General features: G+C 37.1%; 1 protein-coding gene across 3 annotated transcripts; it reads left to right on the forward strand.

Annotated features, from left to right (window-relative positions):
- Positions 1 to 334: 334 nt before the first annotated feature.
- Positions 335 to 22,556, forward strand: LOC142605710 (violaxanthin de-epoxidase, chloroplastic). Of its 3 annotated transcripts, none has more exons than XM_075777147.1 (6): positions 335 to 536; positions 822 to 1,146; positions 1,260 to 1,423; positions 8,898 to 8,994; positions 9,097 to 9,488; positions 21,827 to 22,556. In XM_075777147.1, the coding sequence occupies exons 2-6, from the start codon at positions 856 to 858 to the stop codon at positions 22,326 to 22,328; spliced, it is 1,446 nt and encodes a 481-aa protein (XP_075633262.1). In that variant the 5' UTR covers positions 335 to 536; positions 822 to 855; the 3' UTR covers positions 22,329 to 22,556. The 3 variants fall into 3 exon arrangements, with proteins under 3 accessions (XP_075633262.1, XP_075633260.1, XP_075633261.1); XM_075777145.1 differs by having other exon boundaries at positions 337 to 536; positions 1,230 to 1,423; XM_075777146.1 differs by having other exon boundaries at positions 341 to 536; positions 1,251 to 1,423.
- Positions 22,557 to 22,684: the final 128 nt, after the last annotated feature.

A 22,684-nucleotide genomic window follows, 5' to 3' on the forward strand; every position in this document is an offset into this window, starting at 1 on the left:
ACAACCTTACACATAGATTTTAGATTCGTAAAGTAGTCTTTATTGTTGGTAGATTGAAACTAGGACAAAGAGTATTGTAATTTGGACCAAAGCCATGTAAAGTTTCTTTCTATCAATTGTAATTGTTCAAATAACTAAGAACTTGATGTTATTAATGTATTTTTCTAGTTTTTAAAATGTGATTGTAATGAGACCAACCCTTTTGTGTAATTTTTTTACTTTGTCAATAAACCCTTTTATTCAATAATTAATTAATTAATTTTTTTTATAAAAATAGTATGTATGAGAGACATGGATTGAATTAAATTACGGGTCTGTTTCTAGTCCACACGATGTCTTATCCCAGTTCTCTGGCGTCCACACATGCACTGCCTACCTACGCCTTTTCCTCTCTGTCTCTGGGTCAGTGTCATCCTCTATCTATCTAATCTATGTTCCAAACTAATTGCAAACGAAACTGTAACTGCAATGAAAAGCAAAGTCATCTCCTGTACCAATCCACTGGCCCCTTTGCCTTGTTTCAGCTCCGCCTCTTGGTATGTTTTCCTTACCACTCTTCAAATTTCTTAGTTACACCAATACTTCACTTCAGAAAATGAATGCATTGCAAACAACTTGTTTCTTATTATTACATACATTGTCTAGTCTTTGCAACTCATATTGAGTATTCGACTCCTTAAGCGGATAGATATAAGGAAATTTACTGTGTTTTGAGAATGTCTTTCTGGGTCTTCTACTTTATGTGCTGAACAAAAGTTAAAATAGATAAAAATAAAAATAAAAATTTACATTATGTGCTGATGATATTTATATATCTATAGACTGTACTCAGGCCAAATTTGGACTGAAAGAAGTATGGCATTGGTCGCTGCACAATCAATCTGTTTGTACCATGACGAAATTATTGGTAATGCATACTTCAGATCAGGACTTACTAGTCATGCAAGGTTTCACAGGCGAAGGGTCGTAAATTTACGCGGTGTAGCTCTAATGAAAATTAGGTTCACTAGCAGAAAGTCTAAATATTTCCAATTGATCAGACCTTATAGGAACTTTTGTTGTTTCGGATCAGAATTTTCAACATTGCTCTCCAGCATGACTGAAAAGATTTCTTCATCATCTGGTACTAGTACAACTAAACATGAGGTAGTTCCCAACACCAGTACTCATTTAGTCTCTTAATGTACGATTTCCTAAATTAATCATTGCATCCACTGCTTTTTCCTTAGCTAATTTGGTTCCGTTTCAAGAAAAAACAGACATCTGACTTTCTTGTTGACAAAGTAAGAATTGTTCTCAAAGAATGGAGGCATCTACACTTCATGAAAGTTGTTGGTTTTCTGGCGTGCGCTTTCATGGTCATTCCATCAGCCAACGCTGTTGACGCTCTCAAAACTTGTGCCTGCTTGCTTAAGGAATGCAGGTATGATCGCATCCTAATTGGTGCAAGCATTCTGAGGCTCCCAGATGGTATCTTATTCTGTTTTCTTAGCTTAATTAGGTTGATTATAGCGTGACAGCTACTGATACAAGAGTACTGAAATGTGTTGCCCTGCTTCGTTTTAGATATTAAGATGGCTTAGAAAGAAATTTAGCTATATAACCTTCAATTCGCGCTAGTTCAATTTTTAAGAAAATGTCCCCAGGTCAATAAAATTCATTTTTTTTATGGAAAATCGTAAGCAAAGTGCTGTAAATTGCCTCAAAATTTAGTGAATCACGTGTTGAAAAGTGTGAAAACAAAAAGGTACAGTATAGTTCATATTTCTCACGTAAAGATGGAAATCGTACATCACTAAGAGAGTAATGAATTGTAGTTGGATCCTTAAGTGCTTTGATGATGAAATCAACTTGTATCATAGCGTTAAGTGCCCGCAATATGACTGAAAAATAGCATTTAGTTGGAAAATTGCCATTGTAATTTGTACAGTTTGTTGGCATATACCTTGCATAAGGGAAAATTTTCATTGGTTTAATGGAAGATGTTCAAGAATTTCTTACTAGATATTATAGACACTATTTTGTTCCTACCTATAACCAAACCCCCCTAGTCCTAATGACGAGACAATCTTTCCCTACCAAAATGATCATAATCGTGTATTGAGTCCAATGAGGATACAAACCCTAAAAGTGACCCAATATAGTCCAAGCTCAAGCCCAACTATGAGCTAGAAACCAAACCCAAATCCCAAAAAATCATTTTTGACCTACTTAGCTGAGGCTTACAAAATGTGTGTATGTGTGTATAAAATGCGTACGCACCCAATCTATGGCATACGCACCTCCTAGACAAAAAGCCTAAAATCACTCTATTTTCATTTTGGTGAGATTCTAGGGCAACCAACTTGACCAACTGGCTTCCCAAACATCCCATCAAACCCTAGACCCTCATTTCCTCTATAAATACCCCTGCTTTCATCAACCAAAGGGTTAAATACTTTTTGCCTACTGAAACTCTCTCAAAATCTCCCCAGCATATCTAAACTAAGAGTTTTTGGTTAGGAGAGCAGAAAAGGGTGAGGGTTAGGTTAATATTCAGCCATCTTTAGTTAGAAAATAATCTCTTGCTCACTTGTGTTCAAACTTCTAGTTGGTCCAATCTTGCTAGCACACATTTTTTAGGGTTATTCAGCCACCCTAATCGAATCGTTCGACTCATCCTCTCACACAAACAGTTGCGGTAGTTGTTTTGAGCCTAAGGGCCGGTCAAAATAACATCGTTGTAAGTGTTACAAGAAGGTGTGGATATTTCCTATGATCCACACTCTTCTCCTTGATTCTTGTTTCATTTATGTTTTTTTTTTTTTTAGTCTTTCAATATGTTATCTTGTGCACAATAATCTGCACTGTGCCTTTTTTATTTATTTATTTTTCTGTTTTGCTAAAAACATGTTGGAACCCTAATTTGCTTTAGGGTGTGTATGCAATTGGTAAGATTCATTCACATCCATGTTCTTGCATACGCATCCTTTGAACAGCTAGGTTTCATGTTTTGTTCTATTTTCTAGGGATCTAGCTTAAAGCCCAAATGCATACATCGGTAGAAGGATGCGTACGCATTCTTCTTATGGTTACACCAATCTGGGCAGAAACCAGATTTCATTCCTATTTTGTTTTATTTTCCTTAAATGTCATATTTATTATCTTTCCTTATTTGTTTTATTTGCATTAACTATGTATACTTGCTATCTTATTTGCTTCCTCTTATGTCTCATGTAATAGATGCAAAATATTCAAAATAGTCCCTCCGTCCCAGTTTGTTTGTCCTCTATTCCATTCTGGGATGTCCCAAAATATTGTCCTGTTTCTAAAAATAAAAGTTATTGATTTACTAATGTTCATATTATACCCAACCTTTATTTTCAAAAATATTTGAAAAGAAAATTAACAAATATTTAAAAAATCAATCTGATTGAGACACCTTTTTAGTTGCCTCATTAAGAATAATTTTTTTTTTAAATTAAAAAAAATTGATAAATTTATTTAAGGATAGTTTTGTAAATTTATGACAAGATAATAAATGATGTTTCCTTAAAAAATTTAAACCACCGCACACCCTTGGAGTGATGGTCACTCCACAAGTATAAGTGCTTGTGGGGTGTGGAGGGCAAGGGCCGGGGTTCAAGTCTCCAGGAGGGAGTTTCACACACATATACACTTAGATTAAGCTAGAGTAGAATTCTATTTTGTATATAAAAAAAAAAAAGTTTGACTTTTCAAATAGGACAAACAAATTGGGATAGAAGGAGTATTTTTCTTCTTTCCTTTCTCATACCAAAACCTAATTCACTCTCTCTCTCTCTCTCTCTCTCTCATCCACTCTTAAATTCTGATTTGAATCTAATAAGTTAACTAAAAGTGTTAGGGATAAATAAGGAAACCTTTTAAAAGACACATACTTTCTAAAACATAAAATCAATAGTCAATTAATATCCAATCTCTTTTGGAAATTGGTTGACTATTTAAACATAAGAAAGGTATCTAAGTAAGCTTTATTGTAATTGAGATGTTTGAGTTGAACTTAAATGGGAACATGAAAGTTAATTAAATATCTCTTAATTAATCAAATCTCTTGTAATCCATGTATAATCACCAAGCCTAGAAAGATAAGTTTTTTTTGATAGGTAAAATACAAGTACAAAGGTTTGTAAGATAAGTGTAAAGGTTTGTCCGTGAAGATTACATCCTAGCCTTACAAGTGAGTGCCATTGGCCCATCGAGCTACGGAAGCAGCGAGTTTGGGTGAGGCGAGCTATGCCTTTAGCATTTCAGTAGCGTGAACTCCATAGCTGTAAGGATCTGAAAGGAAAGGGGACACGACCTGATACACTATACTGGTCACCAAGGACTAACATGAGAGAGGTACTAATCTTTGCCTAGATTGGTGCTGCACCAGCCTCCTCATGGGTAGAACATTGCTTGGATAGCATAGCAAGACAATTGTAGCTCCCTCTTAGGACAAAGCAAGGGACAAGGCTCACGATCTTCTCTCTCTCTCTCTCTCTCTTCATACCACCCAATGTTGTCCTCCCAGCACACTCTCCATGCAACAGATTTTTCTCACTCCAATAGCAAGAAGATAAGTACTGCAGGCTAGCTGCCATTAGGGTTTGAAAGTACTAATAGGAATTTGCTAGCTATCCTTGTATACCAGAAAACAATCCTCATACTATAAAAGGGAAAAGTATACTGAGCAGCCTAGGTATCACAAAAAATAGAACAATGAGGTAGAAAATGATAGAAAGAGAAAGATGAATACAAAAAACACTAGATGTGCAATAGAAAGAATGTAATTTCCATTTCTAAAATGGAATACAGCATCTTTGCAGGGATAAGGAGATAAAATCCTTAATCCTTACGCCCGATTGCATCCACCAAGCCTTACTGGCTTCTTTTGGCAAATCCCCAAAACTTCCCAAGCTCTAAAACACTCTCTACACTCTGAAAAGTTGTGGGTTGTGTTTGGGTACAAATCTTCTCTCAAGGTATGATAATGGGAGAGGGAATGAGAAGAGGTTAGAATGATTTCTCACTAAGGATGAGTAGCTCTCTCTCTAAAAGATGGGTGTGTATATGTGTTGTAGAAAACCTATCTAGGGTTTTTCTCTCTGAATGGTCTCTTTTCAATTTTTGTGGGTAATGAGAGAATATATAGTATGGGTGAAAGGTAAGAAAGTCACACTTAAAAATCCTCCAAGCATAATGTTTCGGGAGTATTTCGCGGGAAGGCTTACTCGCGAGACACTCGCGAAATCGATAGCCTGGCACGACTCTTCAGCTTTCAGCATGTGCTTCTCACGTGGCTCTTTTGCGGGTTAGCCTCTCGCAAGCTTCTCACGAAATCCACTTGATTTTCAATTAAGCTTGAGTCTTCACCAACTTAATACTAAATCTAATACAATAAAATCCCACAAAATACAAGGAATAAAATTAAAGCAATTACAATACTTTTTGTCATGAAATAAAACCAACATAAACGTAGTTGTAAATCACAATTTTACAGTGTTCGACGGTGGGGCGCAGGTATCAGTTGGAACTACTTGATCATCTTTATAGTTTTTCGGCATTGTCGTGCAAAGTAACGTCAAAAGAGGGGCAACGGTAAACACCCCATTTCATTTTAACTTATACTCGAATCGCCTAGTCCCAACGACGAGACAATCTTTTGCTATCAAAATGATCAGCATCTTGTGGAGTCTAATGAGGATACCAACCTTAAAAGTGGCCTAATAAAGCACAAGCCCAAGCCCAAATATGAAAAAAAACCAAACCCAAAGCCCAAAAGCCCATTTTTGACATAATTTGGTTGAGACTTTCAAAATGTGCATACATCGGGTATATGATGCATATGTGCTCAACCTATGGCGTACACATCTTCTAGATAGAAAGCCAAAAATCACTCTATTTTCATTTTGATGAGATTCTAGGGCAACCAACCTATTCATCTGGCTGCCTAAACGTCCCATCAAACCTTAGACCCTCATTTCCCTTAATACTGCCCTTACTTTTATCAACCAAAGGTTCAAACACTATGTCAAAATCATTTCAGAATAAAAAAGGATAAGAATTAGGTTGATTTTCAGCCATATTTGGTTAGAAGATAATCTCTTGCTCACTTGTGTTCAAACATTTTTAGGGTTATTCAACCACCCTAATAGAATTGTTTGACTCATCCTCCCACACAAAGCTGCAATAGTTGATTTTAGCCGAGGAGCCAGTCAAAATAACATCATTATTAAGTGATACGAGGAGGAGATGTGAATCTTTCCCATGATCCACACTCTTCTACTCGATTCTTGTTTTCTTTATATTCTTTGTTGTTTTTAGTCTTTCAATATGTTATCTTGTGCATAACAATCTGTTCTGTGCCTTTTGTTTTATTTATTTCTTCTGTTTTTTTACTAAAAACATGTTGGAACCCTAATTTGCCTTAGGATGAGTATGCATTTGGTAAGATGTGTATGCATCCTTTAAATGGTTAAGGTCCATCTTTTGGTCTATCTTCTAGTTATTTGGCTTGAAGTCCAGATGGGTACGCCGGTAGAAGGATGCGTACGCACTCTTCTTATTGCTAACGCCAATCTGGGCAGAAATTAGATTTCGTTCCTTATTTTTTTTTTTTTGGCTTTAAATTCCATATTTATTATCTTTCCTTATCATTTCTTATCTTCTTTGACTATGTATATTTGCTATCTTGTTTGTTTCCTTTTGTGTCTCATGTAATAAATGCAAAATATTAAAAGTACTTTCTTTTTTTTCCCTTTCTCATACCAAACCTTAACTCTCTCTCTCTTCTCTCTCATCTACTTTTTAATTTTGATTCGAGTCTATTAATGTAACTAAAAGTTTTAGAGATAAATAATGAAGCCTTTTAATTCTTAAAAGACATATACTTTCTAAAACTTAGATTCAATAGTCAATTGATATCGAATCCCTTTTGGAAATTGGTTGACTATTCAAACATAAGGTAGGTATCTTAATAAGCTTTAACGTAATTAGATGATTGATTTGAACTTAAATGGTAACATGAAAGTCAGTTAAATCTCTCTTAATTAATTAAATCTCTTTTAAGCCTAAAAAATTCAAGATTTGTAATGGTGAATTTAGACAATCTAAGTTTAATAAAGGGAAGACATCTACAAATCAATGAATACTTCACTTCAATTAAGGATCCCCAATTAGGCATACAAATACTAGGGCTGTCCAACCCACCTGGCCACCCGCCCAACCCACCTAACCCGCTCGAGCCCGACCCGCTGCCACCTGATCCGACGTCTCCGGCGGTCGGACGCGAGTCCAAACTCTCTAACATGACCCCACGCGGGTCGGTTGCCGGTTTTACCTTTCAAAACCAGTGACACCCGACCCGAATTGAAACAATCTCCTCTCCGGCGAAATATTACGAATTTTGGACCAACTCCGGCAAGATCCTTCGAGATCCGGTGACATTTTGGTGTTCCTCAGCTCCAATCTAGCCATCCTTGGTCTTCTTTTGCTCAGATCCGGTGTTCCTCAGCTCCTCCTTCGCTCAGATTTGCTCAAATCTGGCGGTATTGGGTTAGATCTGACTTAGATCTACACAAATCCGGCTATTCTTGGTTAGATTGGGCTATGATCTACTCAAATCCGGCGATAATCCGTTAGATCCGATCGGCCTTCAACTCAGATCGACGAAGATAGATCTTCTCCTCCGCTCGCCGTCGCTCATCAACGGACTCAACCGACCCGACCGTTCGCTTCCCTGAGCCCGGCCGACTCGACCCGTGGTGTTCGGTGGTCGGTTGCAGGTCTGTTTTTGCTCCACCTGACCTGAGCGGGTCGGGTCGGGTCCGGGTTGAGGCCAAATCTGACCCGGCCCGACCCGTGGACAGCCCTAACAAATACATACACTTGGATGTTGTTGCTTTGATCTTTATCATGCACATGTTGATGTTGTTGTCTTGATCTTTGCCATGTCTTTATGATGATGCTAGATGCCATGAGTGGTTTGACTCTTTCTGCATGTTTATGCTTCCATGACCACATGTCATACCCGCTTATCCTTCTTTATCTCACATGAGACGTAGACTTACACCTAGGTCATGGATACAAGTGTACACCTTTTGAGCCTTTAAAATAAGCTTACTTTCCATTCAGTTGAGAAACAATGTATGAAGGCCAGTTATGACTGGACAAGTTTGGAGTAACTAACATCGTCCCATCATGTAACCTAACTTCGGACCTAGTCTAGTAGAAAGACCTTTATGGAGTCATATTTTGGTTCCTAGACTTATAACCAGGTGGCGACTTCATCATCTCCTTTTAAGAAGCTTTGCGTAGCCCCAAGCTTCCACTGACTTTGAGTCTAAAACCACTTTTCAAGGAAATTGAGTACCGCACACCCCACCTTCGCAAGAAGAAACCGACATGCCGATGTGTCACAAAAGAGGGTACAAACTACGGAACTTACATGCATAATTCTCACTATGTGATTTTGTATATCGCTTTGTTATAGAGTTTGCTAATGATAGTAAATTCTCTCCCTCTCTCTCTCTTTCTCTCTCTCATCTTAAGGGTAATATTCCTTAAATATTGCATTTTGTTTTCTTTGACTAGTTTATTATCCATCGATGAATATATAAAAATTTATGGACCACTGATTGTTAAGAATTAAGAAGACAATCCCTCTTCTTGACCCAAAATCACCACGTTCTACAATCAATTGACATGAGGATTGTTCATTAAAATATCTGTTGATAGTTTACTCTCCCACAAATCAGATTTAACTGGATACATTTTTTGTTTTATATTTTTTTCCTTTTAAAGAAAAAATTGATCACCACACCTGGCATTCTGTCTCCAAAATTAAGTATCTCCTTTATTTTTAATTTGATTGCTGGTGCTTTTGTTGACATCAGGGTAGAACTTGCCAAGTGCATTGGAAACCCATTATGTGCTGCCAATGTTGCTTGTCTCCAAACTTGCAACAATCGACCAGATGAGATTGAATGTCAGGTTAGTTCTATTTCTTTCTCTCGTACCCGCATGGGCTTAACCAATTTATACCAATCAAGGTAAACTCCTGTTTTATTAATTCTTTCTATTCTTGTCTTGCAGATAAAATGTGGTGACTTATTTGAAAACAGTGTTGTTGATGAATTTAATGAATGTGCAGTATCACGAAAGAAGTGCGTACCTAAAAAATCTGATGTTGGGGAATTCCTTGTCCCTGATCCTGCTGTTCTAGTTAAGACTTTTGACATTACAGATTTTAATGGGAAGTGGTTCATTACTAGTGGTTTAAATCCTACCTTTGATGTTTTTGACTGCCAATTGCATGAATTCCACACAGAGTCCGGAAAACTTGTTGGCCATTTGTCATGGAGAATAGGAACCCCAGATGGCGGTTTTTTCACTCGCTCAGCAGTACAGAGATTTGTGCAAGATCCCACCCAGCCTGGGATACTGTATAATCATGACAATGAATATCTTCACTATCAAGACGACTGGTAATTTCTCTATTTCTTTCTGCAGCCATTTTCATGCTACTCTTCATGTATCGATTTAGGCGTGATTGCATGTATATGTTCTACTTGTTTGGTACCAAATTTTTTTTTGGTAGAACAATTTCACTTGTACTAAATACATCTGGTAATAACTGTTTTGAAAGAATTAATGAGTATACTTAGGTACTTGGTTACACGGGAGAATCATCAATTGGAGGATTTCTATAAAAATTACATTTCAATTGTGCATACATAGTGAGACAACATAAATAGGTCAAATAAAAGGTTTTCCTCTGCTGAAACTTGTTATAACAACAATATATGCTAATTTCATGCGTAAGATACAAATATATAAAATGCCATTCACTTCCACAATAAAAAATAAAATAAAAAACATGTAATTTGTATTTTTTAAATAGTACAAAAATTTGTGTGTTACGTTTAGTACGTATAGTTCTTTATCGTTACCTTAGTGGCTTATATGAGGAAATTTAAATAGAGAACAAAGGATAATTTCTGAATTAATTCGAGGTAATATAGCCTTCTTAAAAGATAAGTTTGATATTCTGGTATCTTTTATTCCAATAGCCACTGAGTTTATACAAGCAGAAAGCAACGTTCCAAAACATAAAATCTGGACCACTAAACTCAACGTGATCCTCTTTTAACTACAACTCCTAAAAATTAGAACAAAATATCAACAGGACTCCCAGAACAATATAACAACAATTCAAACATTAAAATACCACTACTGACGTAACATTTAAATACCATATTAACTTAGCACAAATTAAGGAAAACGCCACAGCTTCCAATCCTCTGTGATCCCATCTGCCATGCAACAAGCCTGTGCACGTAACAACTCCTCCCCTCTTGAAGAGGTCCCTTGTCCCCAAGGGCTTATTCTGGAAACCGATTCTTCATTAATTGCAAATTCTCCCCTGTGGCTTCTGTTGGGGCAAGTCCCTGCCAATGCACGAGTATTTCATCCTTGTTTTGCCTTGTTCGCTTATCCAACATAGCTTGTGGTTGCACCAGCAGCTATTCTCTACCTTCTACACTCAAGGGTAATTGAACTTGAGCTGAGACATGCGCCCCTAATTTTTCTTTTAACAAAGAGACATGAAAAATGGGATGAATACGAGATTCATGTGGTAAGTCAAGCTTCTGAGCTACTGCTCCTATTCGTTGCAAGATTTGAAATGGACCATGGTAACGTGGAGCTAACTTAGCTTTTCATCGCAGCACAATTGAAACTTGTTTATATGGTTGTAGGCGAACATAAACCCATGATCCCACTTCATACGCCTTCTCTCTATGCAGCAAATCATAGTTTTTCTTCAATGCAGCAAATCATAGTTTTTCTTCATCCGCTCTTGAGCTGCCTTGAGGTTCTGTTTTAATTCTTTAAGGACTTTATCCCTTCAAATTAATTTCTCCCCTACCGCAGCCACCTTTGCTGTACCTGGGACATAGACTAATAGAGATAATGGTTCCCTTCCATAAACAATTTCGAAGGGAGTGCATTGTATGTTTGAGTGCCAGCTAGTGTTGTAACGGAATTCCGCCCAAGACAACCACTAAACCCACTGCTTGGGCTTGGTACTAGTGATGCATCACAAGTACATTTCCAAGGTTGATTCATAACCTCACTTTGCCCATCAGCTTGAGGATGATAGGCTGAACTGAGGTTAAAATTAGTGTCGTTTAAGCAAAATAATTCATTCCAAAAAACACGAGTAAATGTAGGGTCTCAATCACAAACAATGGTTTGAAGCATGCCATGAAGTTTGAAGATATTATAAAAAAATTACCTGAGCAATACTTACAGTAGTGTAAGGGTGAGCAACAAGAATGAAATGAGAGTATTTGGAAAACCGATCAACAACCACCACAATAGTTGACTTCCCTTGAGACACTAGTGGCCCATCTATAAAATCTATGGAAACATCTTCCCAAACCTGGTTTGGAATGGGCAAAGGTTGAAGAAGACCTGCTGGTGAGAATTGCTCAACTTTGTGCTATTGAAAAACTTCACACACCCAAATATGAGCCTTGATATTATCTTTCATTTTACTCTAGTAGAAATTTGTTCTTATTCTTCTTAAAGTTTTTTCAAAATCTTTATGGAACTTCTTGTGAAATTGTTGGATGATATCTTGCCTTAGAGTCGAATTTGGCTGGGAGGTAAAGTCATTCCTTAAAGAGAAGCATCCCATCTCTTAATTCCCAAGGACTCATCACATCATCATCATGGATGCGTTGCACTATAGACTAAATTAAGGTGTTTTTCTTTTGATCTTCTCATACTGCGTCCAACCAATGTGGAATGGGTGCTGAAATGGCAACCAAGTGTTCTTTTGGTTTGGCTTCATCATGCCTAGATAGTTCATTCACCACCTAGTTCTCACAACCCCTTTGTGGACGTAAGCATCCGTGACGAGAGGTTTCCTTGTGGGAGGTACACCTCAGCCTAGGGTGGACTAGGTAGAGGGTGAGAATAGAGTTGCCGCCTAAATTAAGTCTAGGTACCATATACATAGCCCTTATGGAAGGACTGGTCTTTACTAGAGCATGTGTCTAGAGTTTAGGTATGGGGATGGGAATGTGTTAGACACCCAACCCCACCTGACCCATAGGTCAGTCTCTACTCATTATGTTCCAAATCCTAATCTTATAAAAGAGTCTTTTAATAGATTACTCTATACACACACTCATACACGCACGCGCGTGCACACACACACTGAGTCTACCTTAACATGCATCTAACACGCAACATGACATATTGTTGTGATTTAAATAATGCTCCCAAGTGCATGATTGTCGCGAAGTAATAATTTTGGTAAGTCTGAGGTCGAATCCACAGGGAAAAGAGAATTAATTAGCAAACCACAAGAGAATAAAAATAAAATAATAAAGTTTAATTAAAGAGATTTTGATGGTTTAGTAAAAGTAATTTATATTGAAAGAAAATAACAATATATTAAGGTGCTAAGGTTTAGGGATCCACACGCAACACATTTATTGGTAGTCTTAACAATATTTATTTTATAACTCAACTAAAATTCATACGAAAGATGATCTTAGTCGGATGATTTAACAATAAGAACTCAAGAATTAATTTTTTAAGGTAGTTTCACGAAATTGATTAATTTTAGACAAAACAAAATTAGTGAATTAGTTCGTAAGGAATACTAAGCATTTAACGTGCCTAGAGTCTACAATAAATAAAAAATTATATAGAACTAAACAGTTTTCTAGATGAGTAAATCAATCAAATACATAAAACCATAAGCATTAAAACTAATAAATAATTGCTAAGAACATACCAATAAATGGTTGGGTTTCATTCCTTACCTTAACAAGGCTTCTAGCAAGCCATAACACAAATAAAACTCTAAAAACTACAAAGAAACTTTAAGAAAACCTAAATTATGTTCTACGCTGGCTCTCCTCTGAATTTTTCCCTAAAGAGCATTTAAATAGGTCAAGAAATCCTTTTACAATTTTCAGAGCCCTCTTGATGCTGCCGCTACTCCATCATCATGTCTTTAATCTGAGACGATAATGTAGTAATTTGGCCTTTAACATAGGTAAATTGATCTAAGGTGTGCTGCACATGGGATTATAGCATACCATACATCTGTTCAACCCATGCAACGAGACAATCGAGACGATTGGGTCCCTGTGCTTGTGCTTGTGCTTGGGAGGATGGTTGTGCAAAGCCCTTTGGGGCTGATGTGAACCTGTCAATCTCTTCTTCCGTGTCCCCACCCTCTTCGTCAACATTATCCCTTGGGATTTGACAAATGCCAATTTTTGATCTAGTGATATGGGCTTTGCTTCGGGTCATTGTTGGAGCACCAATTGGAGAATCCCTTTGCATGATTGTAAGACCACTTAGAAAATTCAGCCTTGTTCTTGCTATAAGAGCCATGATGAGACATGGAAATGGCAAGATGGTTCTCGAATTCCTCTTGGTGATGGCTTTGGTCAAGAGGTAGTATATGTGACTGCATATGTCGATCTTCTTATGTGTGAAGAGATCATACAGAAACATAGTTCTTGATGCGGACAACATGGTCAGACTTCCAATACCTCTTGAATGGAGTCTCTTGTGATGAAAAATTCTCTTTGCCTCACCCAACAATTTATGCGCTCTCCTTCCACAAGGACATTTGCAAAGAATTCTCTTATGATTTTGGCAAAGACATTCTCACTTGGGTTTAGCAACTTTGTCCATGTCCTCTCCTTGAACACTTCAGGAATGAAAGTGTTTTCAAGGGTCTCCATTCTTACATCCATGTCTACCTTAATGCTTCGGAAATTCTCTGAGTCCAAGCATTGACACTTTGATGATTTCTTTGTGGCACAATGCTTAGTAGGAGACATTTGCAAAAACATTTACAAAGCACAAAGAGACAAGCGCAAAAACACAAAACAAGAACGTAAACTTGATTAGTACCAAGTTAGTTCTTAAAACAAACATAAAGTCCTAAAAAGAACATAAACAATGTCACAAAATCATGTAATGAGTGCTAAACATGTAAAAACATATATCTAGCATGAAGGATATGCAAAACATGACAACTGAACAAGTGTGTGCATCAAGTGTGCATGTGGTGTGCATATTTGATGCATGATCAAGGCATGACTAAGCACATTTAGGTCAAAGTGTATAAAACACACAAACAATGATTAAAACCAGGGATGGACCCAGGATTTCAAGCTGGGGGGGCGGAGATAAGCAAAAAAAAAATTTCAAATACACATCCATATAGTATTCATAAACTATCAACAAGACAAATACCCAAAAATCATTATTTCTTAATATATTAAGATACAATCATCGACCAACAAAAACAAAAGACACGAAACACTATTGTTTCTTAATACAATCATCTATGAAAATGGAACTCGACGCTTTTTCAAATCTTCAAAATCATCTACGATTGAGTCCAAACTAAATGTCAAAGTTATATCCTTTTCAATGTATAACATCTACACTAAATGTTGTTACTAACTAAAGACAAATACTAGAATCAAGGTAATATGCATGATGCATTTAATTATAAATTTAGTATTTCTCACTTCTTTTCAATTTATAAATTTATCTAATTTAGCATTATGAGTTAACAATAGGCACAAGTGAATCACTGTTATTTTCTTAAATTTCTGTGACAATTTTCTATATTATATGATTTGTTTTTTCCTTTTGTTTTTGCCTTTATTTATCTCTTTGTCTTTGTCTTGTCTTCATATTTCAGACATTGACCCAATCCCACTACGGACACTATAAATTTATTTTGAACTACTAACAAAATTTGTTCTTAACTTTACTTTTTTTTTTTTTTTTTTTTTTTTTTTTTTTTTTCTGTCACTTGTCCTTATTGTTGCCCAACTACCAGTCTACTAGTCAACAAAGAACAAACAGAAAAACATTACACTAATAATATACTCTCTAATATTTACAAACTCTACTCTCTCTCTATCTCTCTTATCTATATAATAAGAGAGAGTCACAAACACAGAGTCACAAAGCCAAAATGCCAACAAAAAAAAAAAAAAAACCACAAGCAGTCAGGGCTATCAGGCACAGATTCAATTCACATCACAATCATGGAATCACCAACATCAGTTCATCACATCACTCATCAGTAAAAATACAAACACCACTCCACAAGCATAGATTTTTAGATTATGAGATTCACAAACATTATATTAGGTTTTGAAGAAAATGATAGGTTAAATACCTGTGAACTGTGAAGGCCGGAGCAGTGGAGAATTGAAGCTCAAATCGAGCAACCGGCGGCGGTGCCGTGGGTCTTACAAGATCGAGCAACGAAGTTGGGTTTGGGTATGCGACGGCTGATAGCGGCGTCACGGAGTGGGTCTCTCTCGCATGGGCGTGGGCAACGGCGTCACGGCGTGGCGACGGCGTCATGGTCTCGCCTCTCACTTTCTCTGTCTTGCCTCTCCCTTTCTTTTCTTTTCTTTTTTCTTTTTTCCTTCATTTTAGGCTTTTCCATTTGGTTTTGGTTTGGAGTCTTCGGCTCTGGGTTTTATTTCTTCTGTTTATTTTTATTTTTTTCTTTTTTACATCTTTTTTTTAAGGTTTCATGGGCCCTTTGCCTCTTGGGCTGCCGGCTAGATCATAGGGATGGGTGAGCCATTGTCCATTGAGGTGAGGGGGGCCCAAGTTAAAAACCAAGGGGGGGCCCAAGCTAAAAACCAAGGGGGGCTAAGTCTTTTTTTTTGTTGAAAATTTACATGCTAAAATATTTTTTTTTTGGGCCCAGGGGGAGCCCAGGCCCCTTTAGGCCCCCACTTGGGTCCGTCCCTGATTAAAACACGATAAACATGTATAATTAGGATAATCTCCAAAGTTTGATACTCATTGGAGTCTAAAACACACCAAAATGCCATTTCGGCATTTTATCAAACACTTGATATGCACAAACACAACTTACATGTAAGCAATGCAAGAACATATAGAAATCTTGCCTAGATACATGTTAAAATGCCACAAGGGCCCAACACAAACACAACCAAAGCAAATGGGACAGAGCCTAATGAAGAATTTGAAAAAAATTCACAAGCATGAAGTTTTTCCCAAGCCTTTTAAAAAAAATACCCAACTCATGCAAAACCTATAATCTAATGCATAATCTTAAGAAATAAAGAAAAAATATTGATCAAACATATCTTAGAGATGATTTTGTGAGGAGTTCTCTTGAGTTTTGGTTAGGTGTTTGAGAGAAAATAGGTTTAGGGTTGAGAGAGGCTCGAGGGAGGCAAAGGGAGTGATTTTGAAAAAATGTCATCCTCAGCCCTTAAAAACTGAAAACACGCGTTAATCGCGAGTTAGCTTCTCACAAAGTTACTCACGAAAAATGCCACTGAAGCACAAGAATTTTCGCGGGTAAGATTTATTCGTGAGACAGTCGCGAAAGTTTGTCTAAAATTATGGTGTTTTCATTTTTACCTATCTCATTTTTGCGGGAAGAGCTTACTCGCAAGCTTCTCACAAAAATTCTTTTGAAAGAATTTTTGATAAAAAACATTAAAAATGCAATATGACCAAAAACTCAAAATATGAAAGCATAAAAACACTTTAAGAAACATATAAAACACTCAAAAAAATTTTTGGGTTTGATCGACAAGCAATTGAGTATACACATCACATTTGAACATGTACAATCACATAAATGAAATAAGCATTCATTGAACAATAAACTTGTACATTGTGTGTGTGTATCAAATGTGGAATAGTCCTTAGTCTAGAGTGAAGCTTCAATGATCAATTCAATCAAGTCATACACAGCTAGCACTAAGTCAAGTGGTCTATCTTAATAATAGAAATGAACATATATGACCTCCCACAAGAAAATGACTACATATTTTTGAAGCTTTTCTTTCGGCTTCTTTCAAATCATAACATTTGATCATTTTCAAACAATACATCTCATTTTGAGATCAATTTTTGATATATGTTAATTTTATTAGTAAGCCTTTGGTCTTTTGAGGCATCATACATTTCAATATAAGTCGCTTTTCCTTTTTCCTAATCAAATACTAGTATGTAACGACTTTTGCAGCTCATTATCTCTTTTCGAGATATGACATTAGTTGAGCTATAAAGCAAAAACATAAAAGGTGGGAAGATATATAGGCACAAGTCTATGCATATATCAAAACCAATAATATTATTGACTAATCATTCATAATAAGTTTGAAGATCGATTTACAACAGTCACACATAGATGTCAAGATTTTTTCCACAAAGATAGATGTGCATACATAACAAGCAAAGCTCGTAAATGCACTACGCCATTAGTACAAAGGTACTAGGCCAAACTCCCATGTGATAAACACAACACAAGCGATCAAACTTTTTGAAGATTTTTCAATTTTTATTATGGTTTTTGAATTTTTCAACACACTCAAAAACAGAACATGTAGAGTAAGATCAACAAAAACAACAAGTACAAAACACTTGAAAAGAAACATGCTAAAAACCGGAAGCAATGACACAAGAAGATTACATATGTCATGATGCATGAACCTGTGACCCTAAAACAATGGAAGTATTAGTGCATGAGCATAGAGAATGATAATGCATGAGTACCCTTTTTCACCTACACTTTACTAGTGTTTTGGGTGAGATCCTTAGATGGAGGGGTACGACCGACATAATTGTCAAACCTCGGGGGTGAAGCTAGCAAGGCATAGTGAGATGTTCTTCAACATTTTCATAGCATCTTCAATGAGTTGTTCCTCACTTTCTCGCTTAGCTTGTGCTACCTTTGGTATTCTTCTTGAACTTTCTTTGCCATGCATAGAATCAGCCTTCTTGAGTATATGAAGTTTGAAGCAATTTGGCCTTATGTGCCCTTGCACGCCACAGCGATGACAAAAATGCTTCACTTGAGGTCCCCTTTGATTTTTGGGTAATGACTTTCCTTTATCCTTTGGTTTTGCACCAATAGTTTTCTTTGCAACAGCAGGAGTCTCAATCTCAGACTTCACCTCTTTGAGTTTTTCTACATTCTTGGTTGATACAAACCTCACTTCCTTTTTGGGTTCGCTGCTAGAGTTTCCTTCACCGGTGTAGCCTAACCTAGTCTTGTCATGTGACGATTTTTGTGAAGACAGCACGTTGTCAAGTGTCTTGGTGGAGATACACTCAACCTTGACATTAGCTTGGATAATTTCAAGTTCAAGAAATTTGATCTTAGAATAAGCTTTCACCAATTCTCCCTTGAGTCCATCTACTTCACACTTTTCGCTTCCTTAAGTTGCACAAATGTACACCTATGCTCTTCTTCAATCTTCTTCGTCTTTTTTGATAGGTCAAAAATGTATTGACCTCTTGTGATGAATTAACCAATTAATTAGCCAAGTGAATTAATTAGGTTCAATTACATCCATGAAGTTTGAGCTAGCTGTCGAGCCATGGGCTTCAGTAGCTTTTAAATCTCGATAGATACTAACTGTCAAGTTTTAAAATTCAGCACTGCATTACTTGATTCTTGGATAGACTTGCATGGCTTCAATACTTTAACTTGAACTCTTATTCCTTGAAGTATTAAACACATCTTAGATCTACCCAATTACAAGTAAAGTGCGTTTTGTCAAAGGATTAGCTAATACATAAAATGTTGACATATGTTCCTAACACCTAATCACATATGTCCTAACATTTTTCATAGCATGGTTTGCAACCTTGGCTATTTACCACAATCTTCTAACAAAGCATCATAGACTTCTTGAAGGTTTTTCTCACCTTCATTTTGGCATATATTGTCATCTTCCGAGTCTTCAACTTCCTCACCCTCGGAATACTCACCAAGTTCATCAACCAAATTGCTCAAATCATCCTTAGAATCAACGGAGGTAATTGCCATGAAGGCTCTATAATTTCCGTCACTATCACACTCTCCTTCCGTGTCTGAATTTAAGCTTTTGAAGTCGCTAAGGGTAGTGGCAAACACTTTACCTTTCCCTCTCAAATAGTTGGGACATTCCTTCTTGAGATGTCCATGACCGTTGCATTCGTAGCACATGATTCCTTGAGGGGATTGAGAATCCTTTCCATCTTTCTTCTTGAACTCCTTCTTATCACCTTTGGAGGATGAGAACTTTCCTTTGCTGAAAGATTTCCCACTGTTTTTCATCTTTAGAAATTTCTGGAAGTTCTTTGCAAGGAGCGCTACCTCTTTCTCCACATCTTCTTAGGAGGAGTCATCCATTCTCTCATTGATGGTTTTGAGAGCAAGTGATTTGCTTGGCTTGTGGGAAGGCAGTTCGAGCTCATATGTTTAGAGAGATCCAATGAGTTCTTGAATCTTGATCTCATCCAAATCTTTGCTCTCTTTTATAGCTGTGACCTTTGCACGGAAGCTCTCCGGTAAGGACCTCAAAATCTTTCTCACCACCTTAGCATCCTCAATCTTTTCTTCGAGATTAAGCTTAGCAATCACGATCTCATTAAGCTTCTCATAGAATGAATCAAATGACTCATCATTACTCATCTTGAGCTCTTCAAATCGGGTAGAAAGCATTTGGAGGTTTATGTCTTTAACTTTCTTGATACCTTCATAGGTAGTCTCAAGAATTGTCCAAACTTCGTTGGCGGTCTTCACATGAGATATCCAATAAAATTCATCAGTAGACACACCACAAAAAATAGCGTTAATTGCTTTGCTATTGGCATTTGCCAAAGCCAGAGCTGCCTTATCTTATTCGAATTTGGCGATAGTGGGTCTATCATACCCATTCTCGACAGAATCCCATACCATCTCATCTATAACACAAAGGAATGCCCTCAATCGGACTTTCCAAAACGCATAATTTCTCCTATCAGAGAATGGTGGAGCATTAAGCGATTGGGATCGATCCATCACAAAAGGGGTCTAGGATCGCACTTAGGTAATGAAACCACAAGTGCACCTGCTCTGATACCAATTAAAAGCTCGGACTTTTGCTAAAACACGAGCTATTTAGACCCCCAAATTAGAAATTACGGCTTGGTTGATTTTACTTTAACTTAACTAAGTGCGGAATAGAGTAAATGCGAGCGAACAAATAATAGAACTATTCTAAGCCATATTCATCATATAACAACAATAAAATGAAAGCTAAAAGAGTAGGGAAGAAGGATGCAAATGTTATTGAAGAGGAAACCGAAGAACTCAGCGAAAAACCTCTCCGCCGCTCTTCAAGCGGTAAATCAATCTACTAGACAATAAGTTGGGATGCATGAATAGTAAGAGACCTTTCAAGCCTAATCTATCCAATGCACCTAAGCCCTCGAAGCTCCTACTCCAACAAGGCTTCTCGGAACCGTGTCTTGTCTAGCTTTCCGAATCCTGCAATACGCCCGATTGCATCCGCCAAAACTTGGCTTTTTCTAATACTTCTCAGCTGCACCAAAACCCCACTTTACACTCAAAATGGGTGTGGTAAGTATTTGGGATATCAACCTCTCAAGAATATAGATATGGAGAGGTAGGAGTATGAGAAAAACCACAAAGGATTGTGTAGATGATTGTGGAGATGATTGTAGGTACAACAATCTCTAACTTTCAAATGTGTATATTGGGGTTTTCTCTTTGAAAAGCACCCTTCACAATATGTGGCTAATGAGTGTATATATAGTTTGGGTGAAGCTGTAGTGGAGCATATATGCCAAAATAGCAAAACAAAACGTTTTGCAGGTATTTCGCGGGAAGTCCTTACCCGCGAATTACTCGTGAAAACCAGCTGTCATGACTCTTCGCATTCCAGTCACATGTGCTCTGCACATGGCTCACTTCATGGGAAGGCTTCTTGCGAAACTTCTCGCGAAACCCACTTGGTCTTCAATAATGTCTTGAGTCTTCACACTCTCTCTCACACACAACCCATACAATGAAATCTACATAAAATACAAGGTAAACATGATTGAACATAATTACAATCAAATTTGGCATGGAATTAAAGCCAACACAAAGTAGTTGTAAATAACAACTTTACACCACCAAAGAAAATATCTTGCAAAGAATGTCCATCCAATATTCTTGCTATGAACTTTGCAAACAAGAAGTTGAATCCACTGTTAATCTCTTCATATCTTGTCCTATAGCCAAAGCCCTTTGGTAAACTTCTTGTTGGGGCTTCAAGCCTGAAGAACACTAACTAGCTGCCCCTGAAAGTATCATCAAGCTAGTTCTTGAGCCTCACAAAGCCTACTGCCCCGACGAAGGTGTATGACTCATATCCCTTCCAATGGCTTTTGTTCTTGATGAAATCTAGTATGTTATTGAACTGAAATCAGGAAGCTATTGAACAGATCCTTCGCAAGTTTGCTGAATTTAGAAATCTAACGAGCTTAGAACATCCGCAAACAACCCATCCAAATGACTACCCTCCCTCATGCTGGACTAAGATCAATACTGACGCTGCTGTTGCCCATAATGATAAAGGGGAAGTCCTCAAAAGTATGGGCAAAGCTGCTCCCACTAACCGGTTTACTAGGCACTGAGCTAGTCAGTACCATTCATTAAGTTGATTGCTCTGGCTAGTATAAATTGCAAGAATGTACTCTTTTATCGCAACACTATCCGAATGACTCTCATTTGTAAAATTAATTTCTCATAATGTGGAACATGTGCTTGGTTTTAAATGTCACTATGTATATATTTTTTTTTATAGAGCTGAGCTGATGAACAGGACCAACTTTGTATCTTTTCGTATTCAATAGCATTTTATGTTGACAATTACCTAGTTATGTAAATATATTAATATGACGAATATATTATTCAGATTCATTTACCAGCATCAGTAAATGACTTGAACAGGTATATTCTATCATCCAAAATAGAGAACAAACAAGATGACTACATATTCGTATACTATCGAGGCAGGAATGATGCATGGGATGGCTATGGTGGTGCTGTAGTGTACACCAGAAGTGCGGTTTTACCAGAAAGCATTGTTCCTGAACTTGAAAGAGCAGCTAAGAGCATTGGCAGAGACTTTAACGAGTTCATCAAAACGGATAATACTTGTGGTCCTGAGCCTACCATTGTAGAGAGGCTTGAGAAGACAGTAGAGGAAGGGGAGAAAACCATTATAAAGGAAGTGGAACAAATAGAAGGGGAAGTTGAGAAGGTGGGAAAGACTGAAATGACCTTGTTTGAGAGGTTGGCGGAAGGATTCAAAATCCTTCAAGAAGATGAGGAAAATTTCATAAAGGAGCTAAGTAAAGAAGAGATGGATGTATTGAGCGAGCTCAAGATGGAAGCAACTGAGGTCGAAAAGCTCTTTGGAAAAGCATTGCCAATTAGGAAGCTTAGATAAATTTCACTTTGAAATAGATGGGCTAATCGGTTACAGCATACCATACAAATTTACTTTCATTTTTTATTCTTTAAACATTGTAATCTGATTTGGCATCCATCCATACTTTTTCGCTTAAAAATGAAATACATAATTCAATTTTGTATCATGCTTCAAAGAACATTTTAGAGGCAATTCCAAGGAAATTCCTGTTGGAAATAAAACAAAATACTGATGGGTCTTTTCTCACTTACTCTCACACACACACACACTGCTTAGTGTATAGAAGAGACTCATACTCACAAATTAAATAAAGGGAGAGAGAGTGGAGAGGGAAGAGTTAGAACTCTTTAAAGTTTTGTATTTCTTTTCAACTT

The sequence above is a fragment of the Castanea sativa genome, chromosome 8 (assembly GCF_040712315.1).
Source record: "Castanea sativa cultivar Marrone di Chiusa Pesio chromosome 8, ASM4071231v1".
NCBI classification, from domain to species: Eukaryota; Viridiplantae; Streptophyta; class Magnoliopsida; order Fagales; family Fagaceae; genus Castanea; species Castanea sativa.